The 21,043-nt window shown below is 38.2% G+C and overlaps 1 protein-coding gene across 2 annotated transcripts; it reads right to left on the bottom strand.

The window, feature by feature from the left end:
* Positions 1 to 528: 528 nt before the first annotated feature.
* On the bottom strand, positions 529 to 19,949 carry CYP27C1 (cytochrome P450 family 27 subfamily C member 1). Of its 2 annotated transcripts, none has more exons than XM_066189277.1 (9): positions 19,584 to 19,949; positions 15,036 to 15,226; positions 13,205 to 13,404; positions 11,139 to 11,348; positions 9,696 to 9,859; positions 6,993 to 7,159; positions 6,145 to 6,223; positions 5,263 to 5,466; positions 529 to 2,833 (listed from the first exon to the last, which is right to left on the bottom strand). In XM_066189277.1, the coding sequence occupies exons 1-9, from the start codon at positions 19,908 to 19,910 to the stop codon at positions 2,717 to 2,719; spliced, it is 1,659 nt and encodes a 552-aa protein (XP_066045374.1). In that variant the 5' UTR covers positions 19,911 to 19,949; the 3' UTR covers positions 529 to 2,716. The 2 variants fall into 2 exon arrangements, with proteins under 2 accessions (XP_066045374.1, XP_066045375.1); XM_066189278.1 differs by having other exon boundaries at positions 15,036 to 15,153; positions 19,584 to 19,657.
* Positions 19,950 to 21,043: the final 1,094 nt, after the last annotated feature.

Raw genomic sequence — 21,043 nt, 5'->3', positions numbered from 1 at the left:
GAGGTGAAAAACCCTCCGATGCATCTGTCACCGTGGGAGCCTGCCAGTGCAAACTAACATTGTTCTGAACACTGAGAATCAGTGGTTTGTTACAGACCTTCCCAGTCTTTCTCTGGACATACACTGGCAAAGTTTGGCATTACCAAAGATTTAAATCTCTAGTAATTATATGAAATTATATGACAGCATGTTTTTAAAGTTATAAACATTATGTGACAACATAGCATGGTTGGTCCTTGGGTAATCCTTCAATACCTTTGCCAGTACCTTTCCTCCGCAATGACAGTATTCTTAATATGTTATCTCCACTTTTGCCAAGTCATTACACACCTTAAATTCTTCTAAGAATCCCCACATTTTCTAGCTGAACTATTAATTTCCCATGGAGTAGTAAATCTTTCAGTTCAATACAAGAAGTTAAAACTTTAGGCTGCTAAAAAAAAATGCAAATATAATTAGTAATTAAATAAGAACCAAGACTTGTAAATTTTGTATAAATATTTTATTATGTATAAAAGACAACTTACATGGATAGGTGCTCTATTAGAACAAAATACTGGCTGTTTTCATTAAAAGATCCAAATGCTACAAAAAGCATTTTAGAATGTCTCTTCCATCTTCTACAATGATGTGTTACTTAGGGACTCATACCAAGCAGCAAATGTACTGCAACATAGCAGTGGCTGATGTTTCTAATATGCTATGACAAAGCAAAAGGAAGGCACCATATGGCACCCAAATTTGGATTCAAGGCAGGAGTTCTTTGTCTCCAAGTCAACAAAACCAGGCAGGGTTATGGAGTCAAATACTCAGTCCATAGACTTTTAAACAGATTTTGCAAAACATCTCCTTTGGGACGTCAGCTGGCTCTGGCACATACAAATCTCTTAATTTGATTTAAGATGGAGACAATTGAAAATAACAATGGGAAAGAAAGGAAAAATAAGAAAGATGGAATTGGAAGCCCTGGAAAAATCAGAAGGCAATCTTGTTCAAGGAAAATACTCGCAGCAGAATACCTAGTTTTCTTACAGTAAACATATATGCTCAATACAAGAATAACAGTTGAAAGTCCTTATGTAAGCATTTAATCCTCTCATAGATCAGATCAATTTTGTTTAGTGTTATCATTTTTTATATGAGATCCGTACAAAGGAGATTCTGTTTTTCTTTTGTCTAAACCTTGAAAAGACACCACAAAAAGGCATCAAAATACTATAACCACGTGACTGTAATAGCTAGCTAGCAATGTGAAATTTCATGTACACCATTAAACGACAGTGTTATTTAATTTCGAACCTGTCTTTGACTTCCTAGACAAAGGGAAGACAATCAAAGGGCTAGACAATCAAAGAACAGTTTTGTCATTTTAAGAACCAAGTTGCAAAACTTTTGCTAAGTCTATTTAGCTGAAATACTTTTAATTGTCAGTATGTAAACTACCTCCCAAAACCAGTCAGAGCCTGACATGTAAACAGTTAACTGTATATACATAGTATCATATTAGTATATGCAAGTTCGAACATTGCTCAAGGGATAAGGTGGATACAGGGTACAAGGTTTCTCTCAAAAACGAGAATGTAAGGTTAGTGCAGTGATACTAAAGTTATCCAAAGTATCGTGCAAGAGAGAGTTTTCTGTTGGCTGTCATAGGAGAAGTAGTAATAGTAATAAAACACCAAACAAAGAAACAAAACAACCCCAAAAGACCAAACCCAAACTTCCAGGTGTCCACTCTTTCTGTTAGGCACCAGATAGTAAAAAAAAAAACAACTCTCTGAATACTTCAGTAGTCACATTTCCATCCTACAGAACTCTGTATTTGCCTATGGGTTCAGCAAGTTAAAATGGGAAGTTTCCAGTTCTTACTGTTGAAGAACTGTGAATAAAGTTAAAAGTAGTATTTTAATTAAGTGATAAAAATGTAACAACTACTTCTTTTTAGTATTTACATTTGGGTTTGGCATATTAGCTAGAATGAAAGTGGCTTGTGCTTTGGTGATGAGAACAATGCCTGGCTTCAAACTCTACAATGTGACATTTAAACTTTCATTTTTAAGATTTTTATTTTTTTAAAACTATATAGAAACATTTTATGGGGATTAAGTTTAGATAAATTTGTGTATGTTCTGTATTTCAAGTCTAAACAACATGACATAAGTTATTTTTTCTATCCTTACTTTTCATATTACTGGATTTTTTTTTTAATACATGCAGAGTAAATGTTTTTACATATAAAAAAAATGATCTCATAATTTCATTGTTACATGGAAACTTTTAAAAAACACTGGAGGACAAGAAACAGGAAAACACAAACTTATACATGCAGCTGATTTCCACATATTATATAATAATCCCCTTGCTCTCAAATGCACTCGAGTAGCAGCGTAACAAAACCACTGAATGATATTGACATGTCTGAATTTACTTTTGGTTGGCTTTTTTCAATGCATGTGCTGTCATTACTAGGAATTCTCCCAGAAGAAAGGAGATTCCCAGTGCAAGAAGGAATTTTTTTGGTATGTACTTCCATTGGTTTTATTAACTGTTACAGGAGAGGTAATTGCTCTTATGTACTGCTAGAACCAAAGCAGAACATAATACTTCATAATATTGCCAAAACCTACAAACCAGAGAACAAGCGTGTGTTAAACTTCCTCAAAATGCAAACCTGTTTCCATGAAAATTGTGTAAGTACTTCCAGAACATTGGAGTTTCACTTCCTGTCAGAAAATCTGACATTGATGGAGTTCCCAGGAGTCAAAAGTCCGTGAGTTTTGGCGTGAACTGGTTCAGTTTTGGGAGAAATTTTGATTTCAAAATTCTGAAGTAGCTGTGAACATGAACAGGACAAGTATTAGAAAAACAAAATTACCAATGAAGAGTAGCCTTTAAAGAAGGGAACATAACAGACTGTCACAAGCAAAATTTGAGTTGCCAGTTTGGCAGAGTTTAAGTGCTATGGTTCCCATCCAGGAAATTATAAAGAAGGTGTCACAAGGTAAAGATTATAGTTCAAAATCTTCCTCCTCTGATGGAGGGAGGACTGAGCAAGTCCTTTCCGATGAATTTCCTCATAACCTCATAAAGATTAAACAGTCTGAACTACCAATGAAACTAAGGTCTTTGACTTTGTGAGGTTCCTCTCTATGTGTTTTTTATTTCACTTCCTTTAATATCAATCAATATGTAAAATTACTAAGAAAGCTATAGGAATCCCAACCCCATCAGACACATTTTTCTGAGTGAGGAATACCTCAGCTATCTACTGAGGTATATCTATTTCCCTTTCAAGAGGGAAATACTGCTACATCCTCAACTTTTCCTAATAATAAATCTCACTTTTTTTCTATAAATTAAGTAATTATCTCTTATCCTTCTAGTATGGCTGAATACCAATGTATTATTTTCCTATACGTAACTACATTTTTCAGTGTCTGATATCTGATGAAACTTTTATCTAATTTTTCTCTTTTTAAAATTCCTCCTGTTATTATCTTTATCTTCCAAATTTCCTTAAATATGGCTATTTTGTCCTTAAAATGCAGCGCATGGGGATGGCTGTTTATCATTACTTGGTGAGGATTCATCAATGTTTGGCAAGACAGTAATTTAGCTCCTCTTTCTGACATACAAAATGCTTGCTAATGCTGCTAACATTATGTAGAATCACATTGCTTTGTCAGAATTGACTAATTTTTTACTATATCCCTCCAATCTGTTCCTGTGGTACTAATATTACCCAGACAGTTGTTCTTAAGTTTGTATTTATGCATTTATTTCTTCTCAAGGGGACTAACTTGCAACTGTCATTAGTGAATGATTTTGTGTTGCTTTTGGAATATGTCTCCTTCTTTTTCAAAATTCGATATTCACATCTCCTGATTTTAACTTAATTCACATCAGCTTGGTATCCCATGCAAACTGTAAAAATATTCTCTAATCCATCACTTAAACCGTTAATGAAAATAACAGCTTAAATCAAACGCAGGACAGACTTTTATAGAATTTTAATTAAATACTTTCCCAGTTCAACAGCAAATATTTGATAGCTAGTGCCTCCAGCTATTTCCTTTTTCCAACCAGCTGTGCATGCATTTTATGGGCACTTCCATCTGGAACAAATTTTATTAATTTGAGAGAAAAACATACACGACGTGTGAAAATACTTTCTGAAGTCAGAGTATATGACATATGACTTACTTTATACTCCCACATGAGGTAAGTGATCAAGCCAAAGAAAGAAATCAGACTGGTCTGAATTTCTCTTTGAAAAGATCCGTGTGTTTCTAATTTTAACTCACTTAAATATCATCTCTATGTTTGTAAATAGGTTGTGTGTTATTTTGTTCTAGTTTCTTTCCAGAAAACAACGCAGGTTCTCCATTGCTTCCTTCAGCCTCCTTTTCAACAACATGGAAGTGTGGTTTTTTTACTAGGCCCCCTGGGAGCTCTCTCACTCTCAGTTCCAAAAGGCAGGTACTAATTGTTCAGAAATTGCTCTAGAAGTTTGCTGAAGGAAATTCAAAGACAAATTCAATCAAGCTTTCCTCTGAATACATAAAATGGATCTAAATATTTTTATAGTTAAGTAACTATAGTTACCAAATCTTCATTATTTGATTGCACAATCTGGACTCATTATCTAAGCTATAGGCTGTTTTGTAAATGACAAAAAATACAGCAGCTGTTGAGAACATTTTCTTTATGATATGAACTAATCAAAAACAATATATCTCAATATGTACTATTTATATAACTATAAATTATGTATATATAAAATGATAATGACATAGAAGAAAGAACAAGAAGAGACAGAAAAGCCCAGAACACAGAAAAATTATACTGTTTGTCATCACACTTTGATCAGCACATGGATATAAAATCTATTTTAGATCTTTCTAAGATCTGAATTCTTCTAAATAAAACACAGAAACTGAGCAGGTAACCATTCTAATAAACATTAAGAAAGATTTCTGATTTGCTTACAAAAGTCTTCTGTACCAAATCCATATATTTCCTTAATGAACTTACCTTTAGTTTTACATCATGTGTACCATACCATCTGCAATGTAGTTTAAGTACTATGCTACACTGGAAGCTTGATTATTTTCAATTTTTTAAGTCTTTGCAGCATGAGTACGTTAGACAACACTCCAATACAAAGTTTTTGAGCACTGTAGCATACCCAGAAATGGTATAAATTAAAAAATATAATATAAATTCACTTTTTTTCTTGTAATGCTGTCACACAGTTCTAACCTGAATCAGTGCAAGATGAATTTCCAGCTCTGCAATTCTTTTCCCTATACAACTTCGAATGCCATAACCAAAGGGGATGGAGCCAAAGTTGTCTACTCTGTCCAAATTATCTTTCCTCAGCCAGCGCTCTGGTCGGAACTCATTTGCCACTGAGAAATTTTCTTCACTGTATGAAGTAGCATAATGACAAAGTGCCAGCTGGGTCTGAGGAAATAAATGATATTTATATTTAGCTAGCTCCAATGCACATAGCAAAATTTAAAAGCATTTGCAAATACTGTAATCTCTGCAATAAGAGGTGATAAAAATTAAGCAACTCTAAGTAATTCCAAAGACAAAAGGATATCTCAAAAATCAAATCCCTTTCTCAGTTGGTCAAAGGAAATAATCTTCAAATTTCTTTCAGAGTTGCTGGATATATTAGAGAAGATTTAGTGGGGAAGGAAATGGGAACAAGACACAAGTATTAGGAATTGTTTCATGAAGTTGCTATGAGAAAAAAGGAGAAACTTTCTATAAAGTGAATTAACAGACAAAGAATTAGAAAACTGCAAGAATAATGAAATTCATGCTTTTTTAATTGAATTGTACCATTACACAGATATGTTATTAATAAACTCCACTCTCAAGAATATTAAGAAGAAGTCATGATGATAAATTTCATTTCCAGGAGAGGACACAAAAAAATATCAGATCAACAGCAACAAGTCAATCCTAAAATCTATTTGTGGCATATAAATGGGTATACTGAAATACTTTCCTCTTAATGTTCTAGCGTGGTGAAATCTTTTAAAATCAATGAAGTATATATATGTTGTAGCAGATCATACTTCATTTGCAAAAATTAAACTGTTCTCTGCAGAGGACTGCAACAGAACCTACCCCTTTAGGTATCAAGTATCCTCCAATGATCAAGTCTTTTTGGGTCACTCTTCCATTTCCTGGCAATACTGGATATAACCTAGTGAGAAATATTTATCTGAAGTTCAACAGTAATAACTAATACAATTTTTAAAACGTTTAGATTCCAATTTGTATTCACAAATATGCAGGATGAATGCCATATTCATTCACACCAAAAATGTTTTCCAGGAGTACAGAACACCTTGGAGCTTCAAAGACCTTGAATCATCTGTGAGAATATCACCATCATCTGAGAAAAGTTATTTATTAGTAACTGAAGGTTGAGCTATTTGGTCTATGCATTTATTCACTTTACACATTTACAATCATGAAGGCAGGTGGTCAAGCTGGAGACATTTTAACACTTGCTAAAGCAGAAAAAGCTTTATTGATGCCTTCTCTAAAATCCTCTTACTCCCCTCACCTCATGAACATTTAGAATAAACATGTTTTTAAAAAGTATGTCACATGCCTTTAATTTAAATCAAAAAGCTTGAAATTATTGAAGTGGTACTGCAAAGTACCAGTGGGGGGGAGGAGGTTGTTACATTTTATCATACAGACTAAAGGGAAAAATCAAGCTTTCCATTTCTTACCTTAACAGACATGTCCTACATATGTGATACCACTTCTACCATAGTTAGAAACATTAACATTATATAATCTATCTTATTCATTGCTTGAGCATCCTTGGACACAATACTGGTGAAATAAATAAAAGTAGAAGCAGCAAATAGCAGTAGCAACAATAAACTACAAATGCTAAAATGGACACAAAATTCCTTAGAAAAACGTAGAATTAAATCTTCTAGTTGTCTGCCACTTACCTCAAGGTTTCTTTTAGGACAGCTCTAATCAAAGGCAATTTTGGGACATCGTGAGCAACTGGAACTTGATATTTACTCAGCTTATTGACTATTTCCTCATAAACACGTTGCTGCACCTCTGGGTGCTTTGCCAACAAGTATATTGCCCAGGACAAAGTAAAAGAAGTCTAAGGAAAAAACGACAATCATCAAGCCCAACCAGATTGCATTAAAAATAATTTCAAGCCAAGAAAAACAATCAGCTTTCAACTACGTGTTTTATGTATTTGAAGTTATGAAAGAGGCTGGCAATGATTCACATCTGGATTCAATGGGAAGTTGCCAGACTTTGCCATCCCCTCCTTCATCCCTTTTCCATCTAAAAGTCCACCACATATCAAAACAACCCATGCTGATATTTTCCCAGTGAAATATAAAAAGGAACAGACAAACCAAATGCAAACCCCACTATGCAAGCAATATTGAAACATAAACACTCTAAACAGCAATGGATTTAGTTAGCTCTTAGTTTTCAATATGCATTTCACCTTTCCTTCCAACAAAAACATTTCACAGGAAACAAGATAAGAAAATACTACTCAGAACATTTCCAAATCCTTTTAAGCATATGGTGGTCCCCTCATAACATCCACATAACAGAATTGATAAAGTCACTGCTAAGACTATGCTTTATCCTTTTGGCAAGCAATGCTACACCCCTATCATTTAAAAATATTTTTTGTGAAGAAGAAACAGAACACGAGGCCGGACACAGTTCAACTTTGAGCACAAGAGGATTTAAAGAAACCCATTATGTAATCCTTTTTCACCACAGCTGGAAAAAAATCAGCGTGTGGAAGTGTCTTATGTTGGTGTTAAGATCAATTTAGAATGCAAATTCGTAATGATGGTGATCTTTTATGTCTTGTCTTCAAACTGGGGTATAATGCTAGAAGTACCATTCTCATAAGCTTTTCTTGTTTTTCTTGCAATATTGAATGGTTGTGCCTTCTACAATGCAACCCAGTTCTATTCCACTCAGAGGAGCTGGCAATTGTGCCAGCTGTGTACAGAACTTCTCTGATAGTGTTCCTTCCCAGCTTCCCACTTCCTTCATAACTTCTTAAAAATCAGGGCTGTTCCACCAACAGACGAAATGCTTGTAGCCAACAACTGACTCACAAGTCTGTTGAATGCTTTTATAATCCTCTAAACCTCTTTCAGTTTCTATGAAAAAATGAGATCCAAATTGACAGCACTAGGGGAAAAAAGATTCCTTCAATTTTTGCTTTGTACTTGAAAATGAGGAAGTCAGAAGAATCGTCCTCTCAGAAAAAGACTGTTGCTAGCTGAGAAAGCTGAGTCAAATGGAAAGGGAAATTCTTGTTGGCATGAACATTGTAATTTTATTTTAATGAAAAATGTCACACACTAAAAATGGAAAATTAATGGTCTGAAAGATTAGAAAATGAATGGGATGAATAACTGTGTTTTGCTTAAGAACTAAACATCAAAAAGCTCTGCAAACTCATAAGCCCTTGGGACATTTAACCAATGGAGTAATATTCAGCACAGAAAGAAGTTTTACATATGCTCCTTATTTTGGAGTGATTGCTGTTGGGGTTTTTTTTGTTTTCTTTAGAAACCTTACAAACTTTCTTTAGCCAAAAAAAATCTGAATTCAATTATCCAGAGAGTTTTTCTTTTCTTTAAGACCATTTTACTTTTTAACTTATTTTAAACTTTTCTACTGTAAGGCTATTTAGATCCTACATAGCACTTCTTTATTAAATTAATATAATTTCTTTAAAATAATATTTTCAGTAACAATCATTTATAGTAGCAGTGTTCATTGCTATTCAAAATAACTCTGTATACATTGTGCATAAAGTAACTCATATTTCTTTTTCCTTGCTCTTCCAATTGTCATGCTGCAGTCAGTACTGAGCTACACTGAGCTACATATCATTACATGTGATAGGAACGAGAGGGAAGATACACACACGACATTAATGTTTCTTCAAATGGTCTGTATGGCAAATCAGAAGAATGAAGAATGAGAGGCCCTTGAAGCATGTTCCTAGGTGTCAACATATTAGATACACCAGCCCCATTGATCCTGAGCCTTTACCACAGCTCTTTGCCTCAGCCTGACCCTATGTTGCCAGCACAAGAAGGGGTAGAGTGAACTAATGCTTTATCCACATCATCACTGGCCCAACATCCCTCTCCTAATGGATTCCAGCAGAAAGCAGGTATCTGATCCATAATGTGTGTCCCAGTTGATTTAATTAGCCACACATGAAAATCCTTTACCAAACTCTACACATGAGTTTATTGATCAATTTTTTTCACACTAACTTTCAGCTAACTTTTCTATTGTGGTCTACCTAAAGTAGCACAAACACCAACCTGATAAGCAAACTAGTAAAAAGCAAATGTGTGAAATACAAGCTGAATGTAAAGACAATTGCTATTTTATTGCTGTTTAATAAACTGTGGAACAGACTCCCAAATGATGGGTTCCTGAAAACCACAGCACTGATTTCATTCCAGTGGAGAGATTACACAGTACAGGAAGTATTTTCTATCACTTTAAAGGTGTCATGGCTTAAATGTGTTAAAATTACATCCTTATAAACAATGTAGTCCCTCTGAAGAGAGCTGCCAGTGATACTGGTTTACAAAAACAACTATGCACAAGAAAAACGGTAACAAGCTTACTGTGTCCACTCCTGCCAGAAGCATTTCAGTCATGTTGGCGTAGATCTCTTCCAAAGTAAGTTCCTTACTCACTAGGAGGTGTGTAAGTAGCCCACCATTCACTACCTCTCCCTGGTCCAGCTGAGACTGAATAGCCTTCAATTTGTTGTCAACATGGATTTGACCTTTGGGATTAAAAAAAATTGTTAAGCCTCCATTTCTATTTTTCTGCTGGTTCCATTCAGTAATCACATTTCTCACTTATGCCACACTGCACATTCAGGGGAAAAAATTCTTTTTTCTTAAGGAAAAATCCTAGAGTGTTGGTAGAAGTCCTTGGGTACTCATGGCAAGGAAAGACTGAGCTGACAGGAACCTTGGTAGCTCACAGCATGAGAATGCTGAGCACAAAGAAAGGGCACAAGAGACTTCAGTTCCCTTCCCCGAGGGAAGCTCAAGGCCAAGTTTTTACACCCACCTGGCTTGTCTCCTGATGACTCTGCAAGAAGGGGTGAACTCTGCAGAGCGTGCTGCAACTCAGCACAGAGAGGCTGCTACGAGATGCTAGCAGCAATCACAAGGTCAAAGACACAGAAATTAATTACTCTGAAGACAAAGATGAAGAGCCTCAAATGATAACAAAAATTCAAGAACTTCAGTGAATGACACGCTGAGTAATTTCAGCCATAGTTCCATGTATACCCCAGTGACTGCAAACAGCATCTTTGGTCAAACAAGGGATTTAAGAAGAGAAAAACAACTCTGAAAGTTTATGGCTCACAATATGAGCTTACAGAAAAATGAAAAGGCATACAGTTTTCTAGTATTTGAGAGAGAAAAATTGTTCAAGTTCTTTTAGCACTCAAGAACATTAAAAAAATTAAATTGCAAAGACAACTCCTTCTTCCTACTTACATGAAAACTGATTCATAAAGTAGCCTGGAATGTTTTATTTACAAAAAAACCTCATGTTGTAGTACATCTATGTACTTTGATGTCAACTTATGCACTTGTATATATATAAATCAACTTTACAAAGTGTTTAATTAATTGCCAGGGCTTAGTTTATTAACTTTCTGGTCAGTTCTAGTGATGATTATTTCTCAGGGTGCTAATTAAAATTTTGCTGAAGTCAACAAAACTACCCTCATTAAAATTGAAGTGGCTTAAGATAAAACCTTGGCAAAGCACTCAGACCTGGAGTGAAAAGTGGGTGCTGAAACAGGTGAAGATAAATAAAGAAAGAGCAGTATAAAACAGGGGAGTTTTGAAATGTACTGGTAAGGTTTGTTTTCAGTAGAATATTTTTTAAAACAGTTCCCCTGGCCAGTCTGCATTTAATATGAAACTTACTTCTGCCACAATGTCTTCTTATAATTTTAGACGAGAAATGCATCTTATCCCGCTCAAACACACAGAGAACCTTCAGAAATACAGCTGAACTTTTCTACTACTAAATCTTACTAAATTTGAAGAGTCCATCCCAGGATCTGCAGAACTCTCTCCAGGGTTTTGGAATAAGTGGACGAAGCCATTTGGGAATAGCACCTGCATACATAGTGGTTTTAAACATGCTAAACATCAATTCCAGAGCCTCAATGTATTCGACAGTCTGCTGTGGGATGTTGTTTTCCAGGCAGCCCAACCGGCATTCGTACAGAATAGTCGCCACACCTGCACATAAAAAAATTAAAGAATTGTCCATACACATGTCTATACACATCAATACATATATAATAATTTAAGGAATTAACTAACATAAAGTGGAACTACCTTGTAAGAAATTATTATTATTATTATTATTATTATTATTATTATTATTATTATTATTATTATTATTATTATTATTATTATTATTATTATTACTTCAGTTGGGGAACAGAAAAAAGGGAAATTCAAACCACAGTAAAATAGCCCAGCTAAACGTTGCAGCAAGAGAGTAGCTGCTGTGTCAATAATGCTCAGCATGAGAACACAGCCAGCAATTCCACCAGGAGTAGAGCAGCCTCCAGCCTGTTTGCTGTCTTTTGCACTGCAGTACAAATCCTGAGCCTGCCCTGTTGGTCTCTGAACACACAGGGACACACAAGTCCAAAGACATTTCTGATAATTGATGATAATGCAGGAGTTTCTACCAGAGGCTGTGTCTGTCACCAGCTGGTAGCAAATGAATACTGAGTCTGTATAAATGGGTAAGAATGTTGCACTCCAGACAGTGCTCTTACCGCACACACCCAGCCCTGAAAAACATCAAGTGTGACACCCTTGCAAGTGACAAAGTTGACTGTCTCTTGTTCAGACTTGCTGTAATTTTCACAGATGTTTTTCTGCAGTTCTGCAGGCCCCTTGCTAGAAATTTACCTTTACTGACAAAAAAAAATTTAAAATTTGGTTATTTTCAACCCACTCTTCCTTTCCTAATTTTCCTCCCTGGGAAGATATTTTTCTGTGTCTTCTCTTTCTTTAGTGCCTCTTTCAGAAACTGCTAGTTCTTCTACATCCTCTTGCTGTTTACATGGCCCCTTCAAAGAAATCTTACATCCTACTTGGTTCCCTGAACAGTTACAGTGTAAGTTATATAAACAGCAAGTCATATAGAAAATAAGTGTGTGCCAGGCACAAGTTATAAATGAAAAACTAAAAGAATGTGAAGAATTTAAACTAAACCAGCAGTTACAGTGAATCCGTAAGCTCACAGTTTGAAATTCCATAAACTGGTAGTTAAATGCCATTTTTAGATGCTATTAATGTGAAACAGACCAAGCAGGCAGTCAGCAATTTGACACAACATCTTCATAAGTGAGCAATTTGGAAATTCTTCAAATCCCAAATTACTCAGCTGCCTGTCAGCAAAGAGTACCAATGTTTTTAAAAGGCATTACATATAACAAGATGGGGTTGTATGCAGTCAGAAGAAATACATTACATATGTATCACCACAAGATTTCTGTAAGAACACAGGAAATGCCACACGGGCTCAGGCCAGGGTTTCATTCAGCATTGCCTCATTAATGGTAGCCAGTGGCAGATGATCTTAAGGCAAGCATAACAATCCCATACTTGGCATCTGTGGGCAGGGAAAAGCAGTATCTTTTTCCACATTAAGCTATGAACTGAATTTAGGTACATCACATGGAGATTCCTCATTGAAACTTGGCTGGTATACTGTGAAATTAGTCTTAGAAACCACCTGTTAGAAGGTCAGCACCCTTATTCTTGAGAAACTGATACAGAAATACTGAGTGCTGAGACTGTTCAAGGCCTTGATTGAACAATTTGCCTATACATCAACATTTCCATGGGAATTGCTCCTTAATACGAGGTACCAGGTCATTGGACTTTGCAAGGAAATTCTACTGATACCCACTGCTCTAACTAGGAAGACACACGAATGCAGAATATCAAACTTCCCTTTTCAGATTAATCACAACAGGGCACAGTCATTTGACAGACATGCCTAACCACAACCACACTGCTTTAGGTGCATTTTCTTTACACGCATTTTCTTTACACATCCAACCTGGGCTTACCTTCCATTGAATACTTGAAGAAAAGGTTGTTAACATTCATCACTGTTTCCCCATCCTCCTCTTGACTTCTCAGGGTGTGGATTCTTTTAATTAAGTCTGTGATAACTTCATTGACTCCTTCAGAGTAAACAGCCACATCTTTGGGTTTCAGAATTTTTTGCCTCAGTACACTTCTCATTTTTAGCCATTGCTCCCCCTCCCTGGAAGAAATTATTAATAATGTCTATACATAGTTTTCCTTAACAATCATCAGCTGGGTAAGAGCTCTGCAACCAAACTCTGCAATTTTTCATGTTAAATGAAAGCAAATGGTAAAATGAAAATTATGATAATGCATATTTTGTATTATGCTCCTACAACTTTATTCTGTATTTATTACATACCCTCATTAAATTTCAGTATTGCAACATATATGTTAAGGTGTAAATCAATCTCTGGGTTGAATGACAGATGACAGAACTTGCCCACTCGGTGTTTTGAATTTGACAAGTGTCCCTATGTTAATCTGTTACTAGTGGCTAATGCAAGAAATTAGCAAAAGAGTCCATTAAAATGACTTTAAATAAATATTTGAATGGGTAGTCTGCAAAATCGCTTTTACACAGAACCAGTACTTAATTACCAAATAAAGGTATCACATTCAGATCTGACAAATCAACAACTTGAGCTGGTACTAAAAATTCCAGTACTGATACATCACTTTCAGCTACCCCAGTTCTAAACCTACAAAGTAATAAGAGAGCAGACCCACCTGCAGAGAAACAACTTACAGCTGCAGATTCTGCTTTAGCTGAGCTATGCAAGGAAACCTTTGTGCTGAAGATTAAAAATCTGAATTATAGTATCTACATACTCCATATGAGCAGAGTATTTGGGAACAGTGGTTCCAGGGATACCTTTTCATTCCTTGTGAAAATGGGAAATTATCTTTTATGTGTTTATTTTAACAGTACTTTTTTTTTTACCTGGAGCAATGCTGTTGCAAGGCACAGAAACTTATCGTCCAGCAGAAGAATGTGACGTCTTTAACAGATATTTCCCGAGTCTTCTGATTTAAGATCTCTTTTCACTAAGCATCAAGGAACTGTTAGTTTGAGTCTCAACTGCAGCTTAAGGTTTGAGTCTGCAGTGCAATACATAAAGCCTTTTTCTACCATGAAGAAACAGACTGTCCATGACTCAGGAAATTAATTTCCCTCTAAATAAACATCCTATGTCAGTGGGGACTGTGAGTAGTTCATAGTGGCAATTAACCACACCCACATGTGCTGCCAGGTTATGCAAGCTGTACAGACAGATAACTCCTCGGGAATCAGCCAGATTCAAAAATATCTGTGTGGAGATGCAGTACAGTGTGAATTGACCATTCTTTACATTAGTCTGCTGAGGGGGCACTTCAGTGAGCAATAAAGCTAAAACAAATCTGAGCCAACAATTCCACACAGTACACTGCCAACCAGATGGAACAGTCTCAAACTGATGCAAAAACCCACATTCATGCGGTGCAGTGCCAAAGCTAGTAAAGCTCTATTCTGTAAAACTGCTTGTAGGTAAGTGAGTCAACTCAGACAACTCCAGTTGATACATATCCCCGAAGAATGTCTTCATGCAAAGTAGCTCACTGCACGCTCAACTACACATCATTACCATCCCTTTGAAACTTCGCAGCAGAACAAATTCACAGCATTCACCATAAATACCTACTCCCTTCCCCCCACTAGACACACCAATTTCCCCACACTGATTTCCCAGGTGACCTGTACAGTCCTTCAGAAATCACTAAATTTAAATCACAAAACAACAAGGAAAGTGACGGACTAACAACACTTACGCAGAAATGAGCCCCGTGGCTCTCCCCCGTAAATCTCTGTACTCCTGCCAGGATTCCATGTTGGCTCTTTGTGGTGCTCTGCCTTCTGCTCGGAGGACTTGAGCAACCATGTCTCGATCTGCAATGGATACAACAAACTGGGGACCAAAGTGAGACTTGAAGATCTTTCCATATTCCTGAGTGTGTTTTTGCTACAGCATCACCAACAAAAAGAAACAGAAGTCAAGTATTACTAAGGAAAACTGTCACAAAGGAAACTGACAATTTGTCATACACAATCTCTTGCATCTAGAATTTGATCCCCAGCCGTCCAGTCAAAGAACGGTTTGAAATGTCAGGAGAAGAATCTAAGCATTTCTGTGAAATATTCACAAGGAAAACAGAGAGGTCACACAGTTCAGGACCCTGACTGAAAAGACCCACAGCTCTGAGGCACAGAGTGTGAGTGAAACCAAACACTGAGAAGATGAAAGGACCTGGTGCACTTTAAAACACATCCCTTCAGATCAAACAGGTTAGAAAGAATGTCCGCAAAAATGAAAAACGTGGAAGCATATTGGGTTAAATTACCAATACAATACAAAGATATAATGTAATATCTTTTGTAAATAACTGCTAACTCTACCATTTAATGGCTTATAAAACTAAGTACAAGTTTCTCTCTGACACCTAACCATGAATAATAACAGCACAACAGGGGTTTATTGAGTGATTGATCCACAAATCATGTGATTCAGGCTGGAGGCAAACAAGAGGACTGAAAATTAATAAAGAGGATTGGAAAACATTAAACTGTGTATATATATTAAAAGAAACAAACAAAACCAACCCCAAAAGTTTTCCAGTAAGATTGCACTATCACTGTCCCATGAAATCTTACTGATTTTTTCAAATAAATTTCATTCTGACATGGTTATGAAGTGAAACTCTCAACTCTTACAAATTCACTTGGAGTTGAGGTACATCCTCATTTCAGGAGGGAAAAAACCCCACCAAAACTGCAAAGCAGTTTCTTTGACACATTACCTACATTCTAATCCAAAGACATCTGCATACAGAGTTATGCTGATTATAAACCCAAGATGGTTGACACCAACTACACTTGTGAAAGTGTATAACTGGCCCAAGATTAACTTATGTGAAATATGTTTTACTCAATCTTAGTTCCAGAGATGAAGTGTTTAATTGCCAACAATAAGCTTAAGACACATGAATCACTCTTCAGAATATGATACCAAGTGCACATAAAAAAATGTAATTCTTTTTGTCTAGTTTCCAAATAAAACATGAGTTGTGTAATTGTGGTCTCTGCCAGTCACCTCTTAACTACTTTTGGAACACAATGGCCAACTTCAATCTAAGTTTGAAAGGTCTCCCACAACAATATTCTTACCATTTTCAAAAATCAGCATCTGAATTCATATGAGACCTATGTATTAGTCATCCTGATGAGGGAAATGCTACAGCAGGAACTCAGTTGTCATTTCTGCTTGATCTGCTCCTAACCAACAGCACAGACAGAGCAATGTATGAACAAGCACTCCCAAAACCCAAAGTCTCTCTTGTCTTAGAAATACTTTAGGGATAATGAACTTGTAGATAATAACTTCGAGAGCACATGTCTTTAAAGGAAAGTTTCAGTTGGGAAAGAAGTGCAGCAAGGAAAAATCAGTGGAGTGAGGGGCGCCAGTCACAGAAAAACAGATTCAACAAATTTTGTTCTTTGTGGAGCAGTTTATTTTTTTCACGAATGGTGAGGTTTACATGGGACAAAAAATATCAACAGAAAATAAATCAAGTGACAAGTTAGCCAATCAAATAAATTAAATACTAGTTTTATACCAGAAATGGACAAGGACAAAGTATTTGAACATCCCTTTCCTTTAATAGACTGAACACCATTCTGTCAACTTCATGTATAAAAAATGCCCAGGATTTCTATTGCCATACTTTCTATCACAACATGGCTTTTTCTTTCCCTTCTTCCAAACCTTGAAAATGTTCCACTCTAGTGCCTCACAAACCACTCTCACAGCAGTCATTCTTTCACACGCCATAAATTCAAACTGCCAGCATCCAAATCCCTCCCTCCTCACCTTTCTTTTCTTTATCCTCACATAGCACTGATGAGACAAAAGAGATGTAACCCCGTCAAATTAAAAATACTTTCCCTTTGTCATAATTGCTGTAGGCATTCCTACTTTGGCCAGGACTAACTGGAATCATGTTACTGAGAACAGAACCTCCTTTGTGAAAGAGCACTTGGCTTCCCCACCCATTCTGCATATAGCGCACGAATATTTGAGTGCACCAAAGGACATCGTTTAAGTAGCTGTGCTGGTTACCAAAGGGTTTGGGATTAATTCATTCCTGATGTTCACTGTATTGTTAAATTTAACAGACTGGTAGATGTAATGCCTACTTGCACTGTACATGTAAGCAAACAGGGCATCCTGCGATTCTTGAGACTCTAAGCAGAATAAAAACTAGTATTATACTGCAACTTCTCCTTATCCTTCCTCACACTTTCCTTTCTAGGAATAGTGTTCACTAAAGAAGAAAATACCCATTTCAGCTAGTAGTAGTGAAAAGCATATACTATCTAGGATGTCTTATATTCTTTTTCACATTTTGAATAATTTTCACTGTTTTGACAGTGAAAGAACTTAAAACCAATTGTAGCATCTTTTTTAGTGTTACGAAACTATGATGAGTACCTCTCAAATTCTGTACAACACCATGGAGTTAGAGGAAAAAAAGAAACAAAGAGCTTTAGTTGTCTTCAAGTTTCATCTGCATGTCTTAGTTAGCAAGCAATTCATCATTAGCAATCTAGTTTGGCTGCCATGGAATCCAGCATACATCCTAACATTTTTTCTTAAAAATCCAAATGGTAAATATAAGAAAGCTGGACAAAACCAACTTACGTGATTCTTTTTTTTTCTGTCTCCTGCCTCTTTCAGGTGTTTTAGGCCCTTTGTAAATCTTAACTTTCAAGTTTTGATTCTCAAACCATTTAAAGTTCTGTTTTCTTTAATTTCCCTTTTCTATTTTTATTTTCCTTTCTCTCTCTTCTTTCTTCCTGAAATTTCAGTAATTTTCAGGCAGCAAACCTCTTGGGGCTGACTGTGAATTTCTTCCTAGCGATTTGGGAAAAGTCACTAAGAAAAGCAAAATATTAAATGCCCCATTTGAGATATTCCCAACGAGATCTGTACTGACAGTGGAAAGCCTGTGGATCCACAGCTGCAAAAGAGTGAAACACACGGCTTTACTCCCTCATACACAAAGTGCTTCCTTTAGAATCGCTTGGACTACACAGAGAAAGGGCCCCAGGAGACGCACTGTGACTTTTTAGGAATGAAACCCACATGTTTGGCCAAGCAACCAAAAGAATTCATCTCTGGATAGCGATAGCCTCATGGTAAGAGTGCTGCCCATGCCAGCATCACCGAGGCGCTGCACTGAGGAGGATCCTTGTCTACGCAGCTCCCGCAGGGATAACGCGCCTCACCCACCCTCACCAGGTGCGACCGACGGAGGGGACCGGCCGCGGGACACCGCAGCAGGGAAGGTGCCCGGACCAGAGGACGATTCTCAAGCCCCACCAGGGCTCTGCTTCGCTCCACCGGCTCCCCCGCTCCAGCCCCGCAGCACGCCAGGTGACAGGAGCCGCTCCCGGCCCTCCCCCTTCCCTCCCCTCCCGCCGCCATCCGGCCCCGCTTCCCGCCGCCCGCTCCCCTCCCCCGCCAATGTGGCGGCCGCGGAGGGGGCGGCAGGGCCGGCAGTGCCAGTCGCCGCCGCTCCCGGGCCGGGCCCTCGCCCCCCCGGCGAGGTTCAAACCGCCCGCCTCCCGCCGAAGGCACGGGGGCCGGCCAGCGCTGACGGCAGCGGGGCCAGGCGCGTCTACCGCCCCCTCAGGGCGCCGGTATAGGCAAAGTGTATTTATGTAAGGGGAGGCCGGGGTAGGAGAGACAAAATGGTCTCTGAACACGGCGGAGCAGCGCCGGGCCAGACTGAAGGAAGGGCAGCGGCGGAGGCGCCTCGGCCGCGGCGGGACTGGCGCGGCCCCGGGTGTCGGGCGGCTTCACCGCGCGGCTGGGTGCTGCGGTCTGAGAGTCCGGGGGAGCCCACGCTTCCCAGCCCTGCCCGCCAAAAATAAGCCCTCTGCAAGCTTGTGAAACAGCCCAGTTTAAAAAATAAAAATAAAAAAGGTGCTTTTTATTTTCTTCTTCTTTCAGCTCGAGGCACGCCCCAGAGGTTCAAAACGCGCACAAAGATGCGCGGGGAGCGCTCGCGGGCGCCGGGGCACGGGGAACCGGGATCGTGGGATCCCCCGAGAAACAAAACTGCCGGAGCCTCCGGTGCGGCGGGGATTGGAGTGGGGGATCCCCTGAAACCCGGCTCTCCCCAGCGGGAAGGCGGCACGGCGATGCCCAGCTGCGGTGCTGCTAAACGGCGATTCACGAGCGCTTTACGAGGGGAGGAAAGGAAAGGTTTAAGTAACCCTGGCGTGATTAAAGCATTAAGTACCGAAGGGAGCTGTACCTGGATTTCGTGAATGCGGCCGAAGCCGTCCTTCCAGAAGAACTCGTAGAGGTTGTAGAGGGTGTTGGGTCCGGGCATTTCGTGCAGGCTCTTCACCCTGCCCAGGCGGCGCGGGGGGGGCTCCAGCAGCTCCGCTCCGCGCCCCTCGCCTTTGTTCCCCGCCGCTGCCCGCGGGCTGCTCCGCACCTCCAGCGACTGGCTGCTGCACAGCCGGGGCTGCCCGGGAAACCTGCTGCTGGCAAAAACCGCCTGGTAAAAAAAGTAAGTCCTCTCACATTCAAGTGTCTGCTTGCATTTCATCGTCAAAACCCGGGTGAAGAAAGACATATCTTTCAATTTCAGAAGGGTCCACTTTGCTCCTGCAGCTGCTTTTTATTTGGTTGCTCTTTCTTCAGTGCCTGCTTTAACTTGTACAAGCAGCACTTCTCCAAACTCTTACTGCATGAGCATCAGTTTACACAGACCATTATTTAACGCTCCCTCCCCTAGGGCTGGAAAAGGGGGGTGGGTCTGGGATGAGACTTGAATAGAACGAACCTATTATTTTGTATAATTCAAATCAGATAAATTTACCCATTATACATGCAGCCAAAGTTCAGTTTTTGCCTCTTTCACCCATTAGTCTGGTGAAAAGCTCACCCCATCTTTCTCCTATTTTAAAAAGGCAGGATTCGGCCTATTTTTTTCTGTGGCATTAATTCATTCACCTGTGTTAGGAAATTTGGTATTTTATGAAGGAAGTTCTCTTAGAACCGTTAATTATCCTGTAGCATATATGAAAAACATTTGTGCATCCACATGTAAGTAGCGCTGGTCTTTAAAAAAAATTCCTGTAAATTACAATATTCAGAGATGTTACTTGTATTGCAGAATGATTTATCTTTTGGACAGGATATACTCCATAAGCAGCTTGTGTCGACTTTTGTAGAAATCTGCACAGCTTAAAGAATATTTGTATTTCAAATATTCTTTAAGCTGTTTCATATGTATTTCTGTATAATTCCAAAGGTGTTATCTGTAAAATGTTGATTAGTTTCAGAAATGATGTGGAAGAAGCTATCTTGGTGTTTAAGTGAATCAGACACTCAGATAAAATTTGAGGACAGAGAAAAGTCTCAAGGAAGATCCACATTTCTAGAATTGAATTATGAATAAGCTGCTTGAAAAGTAAATCTAGTAAGCATCAAAATTATTAGCTTTTGTTTTCCTTATTCATAGTCACTTAGATTTTTGAGGCTGTATTCTGATTAAGCTCTGTGTACATGCTTACTTTGACCACTGAAACAAATAACTCTGAAGTTAGGTGCATCAGTCTTTATGGATACAGCAGTAAATATTACAGGGAAAAAATTGTTAAAGTACGTGCTGGTTTAAACTAAAATCATGTCTTTCAAATGGACTTGATCACACTCTAAAGGGTCCAGAGAAGAGCAGCAGGAAAAATAAACGAGAAGGTTTTT

Source organism: Chamaea fasciata, unplaced genomic scaffold (genome assembly GCF_029207755.1).
Source record: "Chamaea fasciata isolate MVZ Bird 193981 ecotype frontalis unplaced genomic scaffold, bChaFas1.0.hap1 SCAF_8, whole genome shotgun sequence".
Classification (NCBI taxonomy): Eukaryota; Metazoa; Chordata; class Aves; order Passeriformes; family Sylviidae; genus Chamaea; species Chamaea fasciata.
The sequence above is the reverse complement of the archived record's forward strand: the minus strand, read 5'-3'. Positions and strand labels throughout refer to the sequence as shown.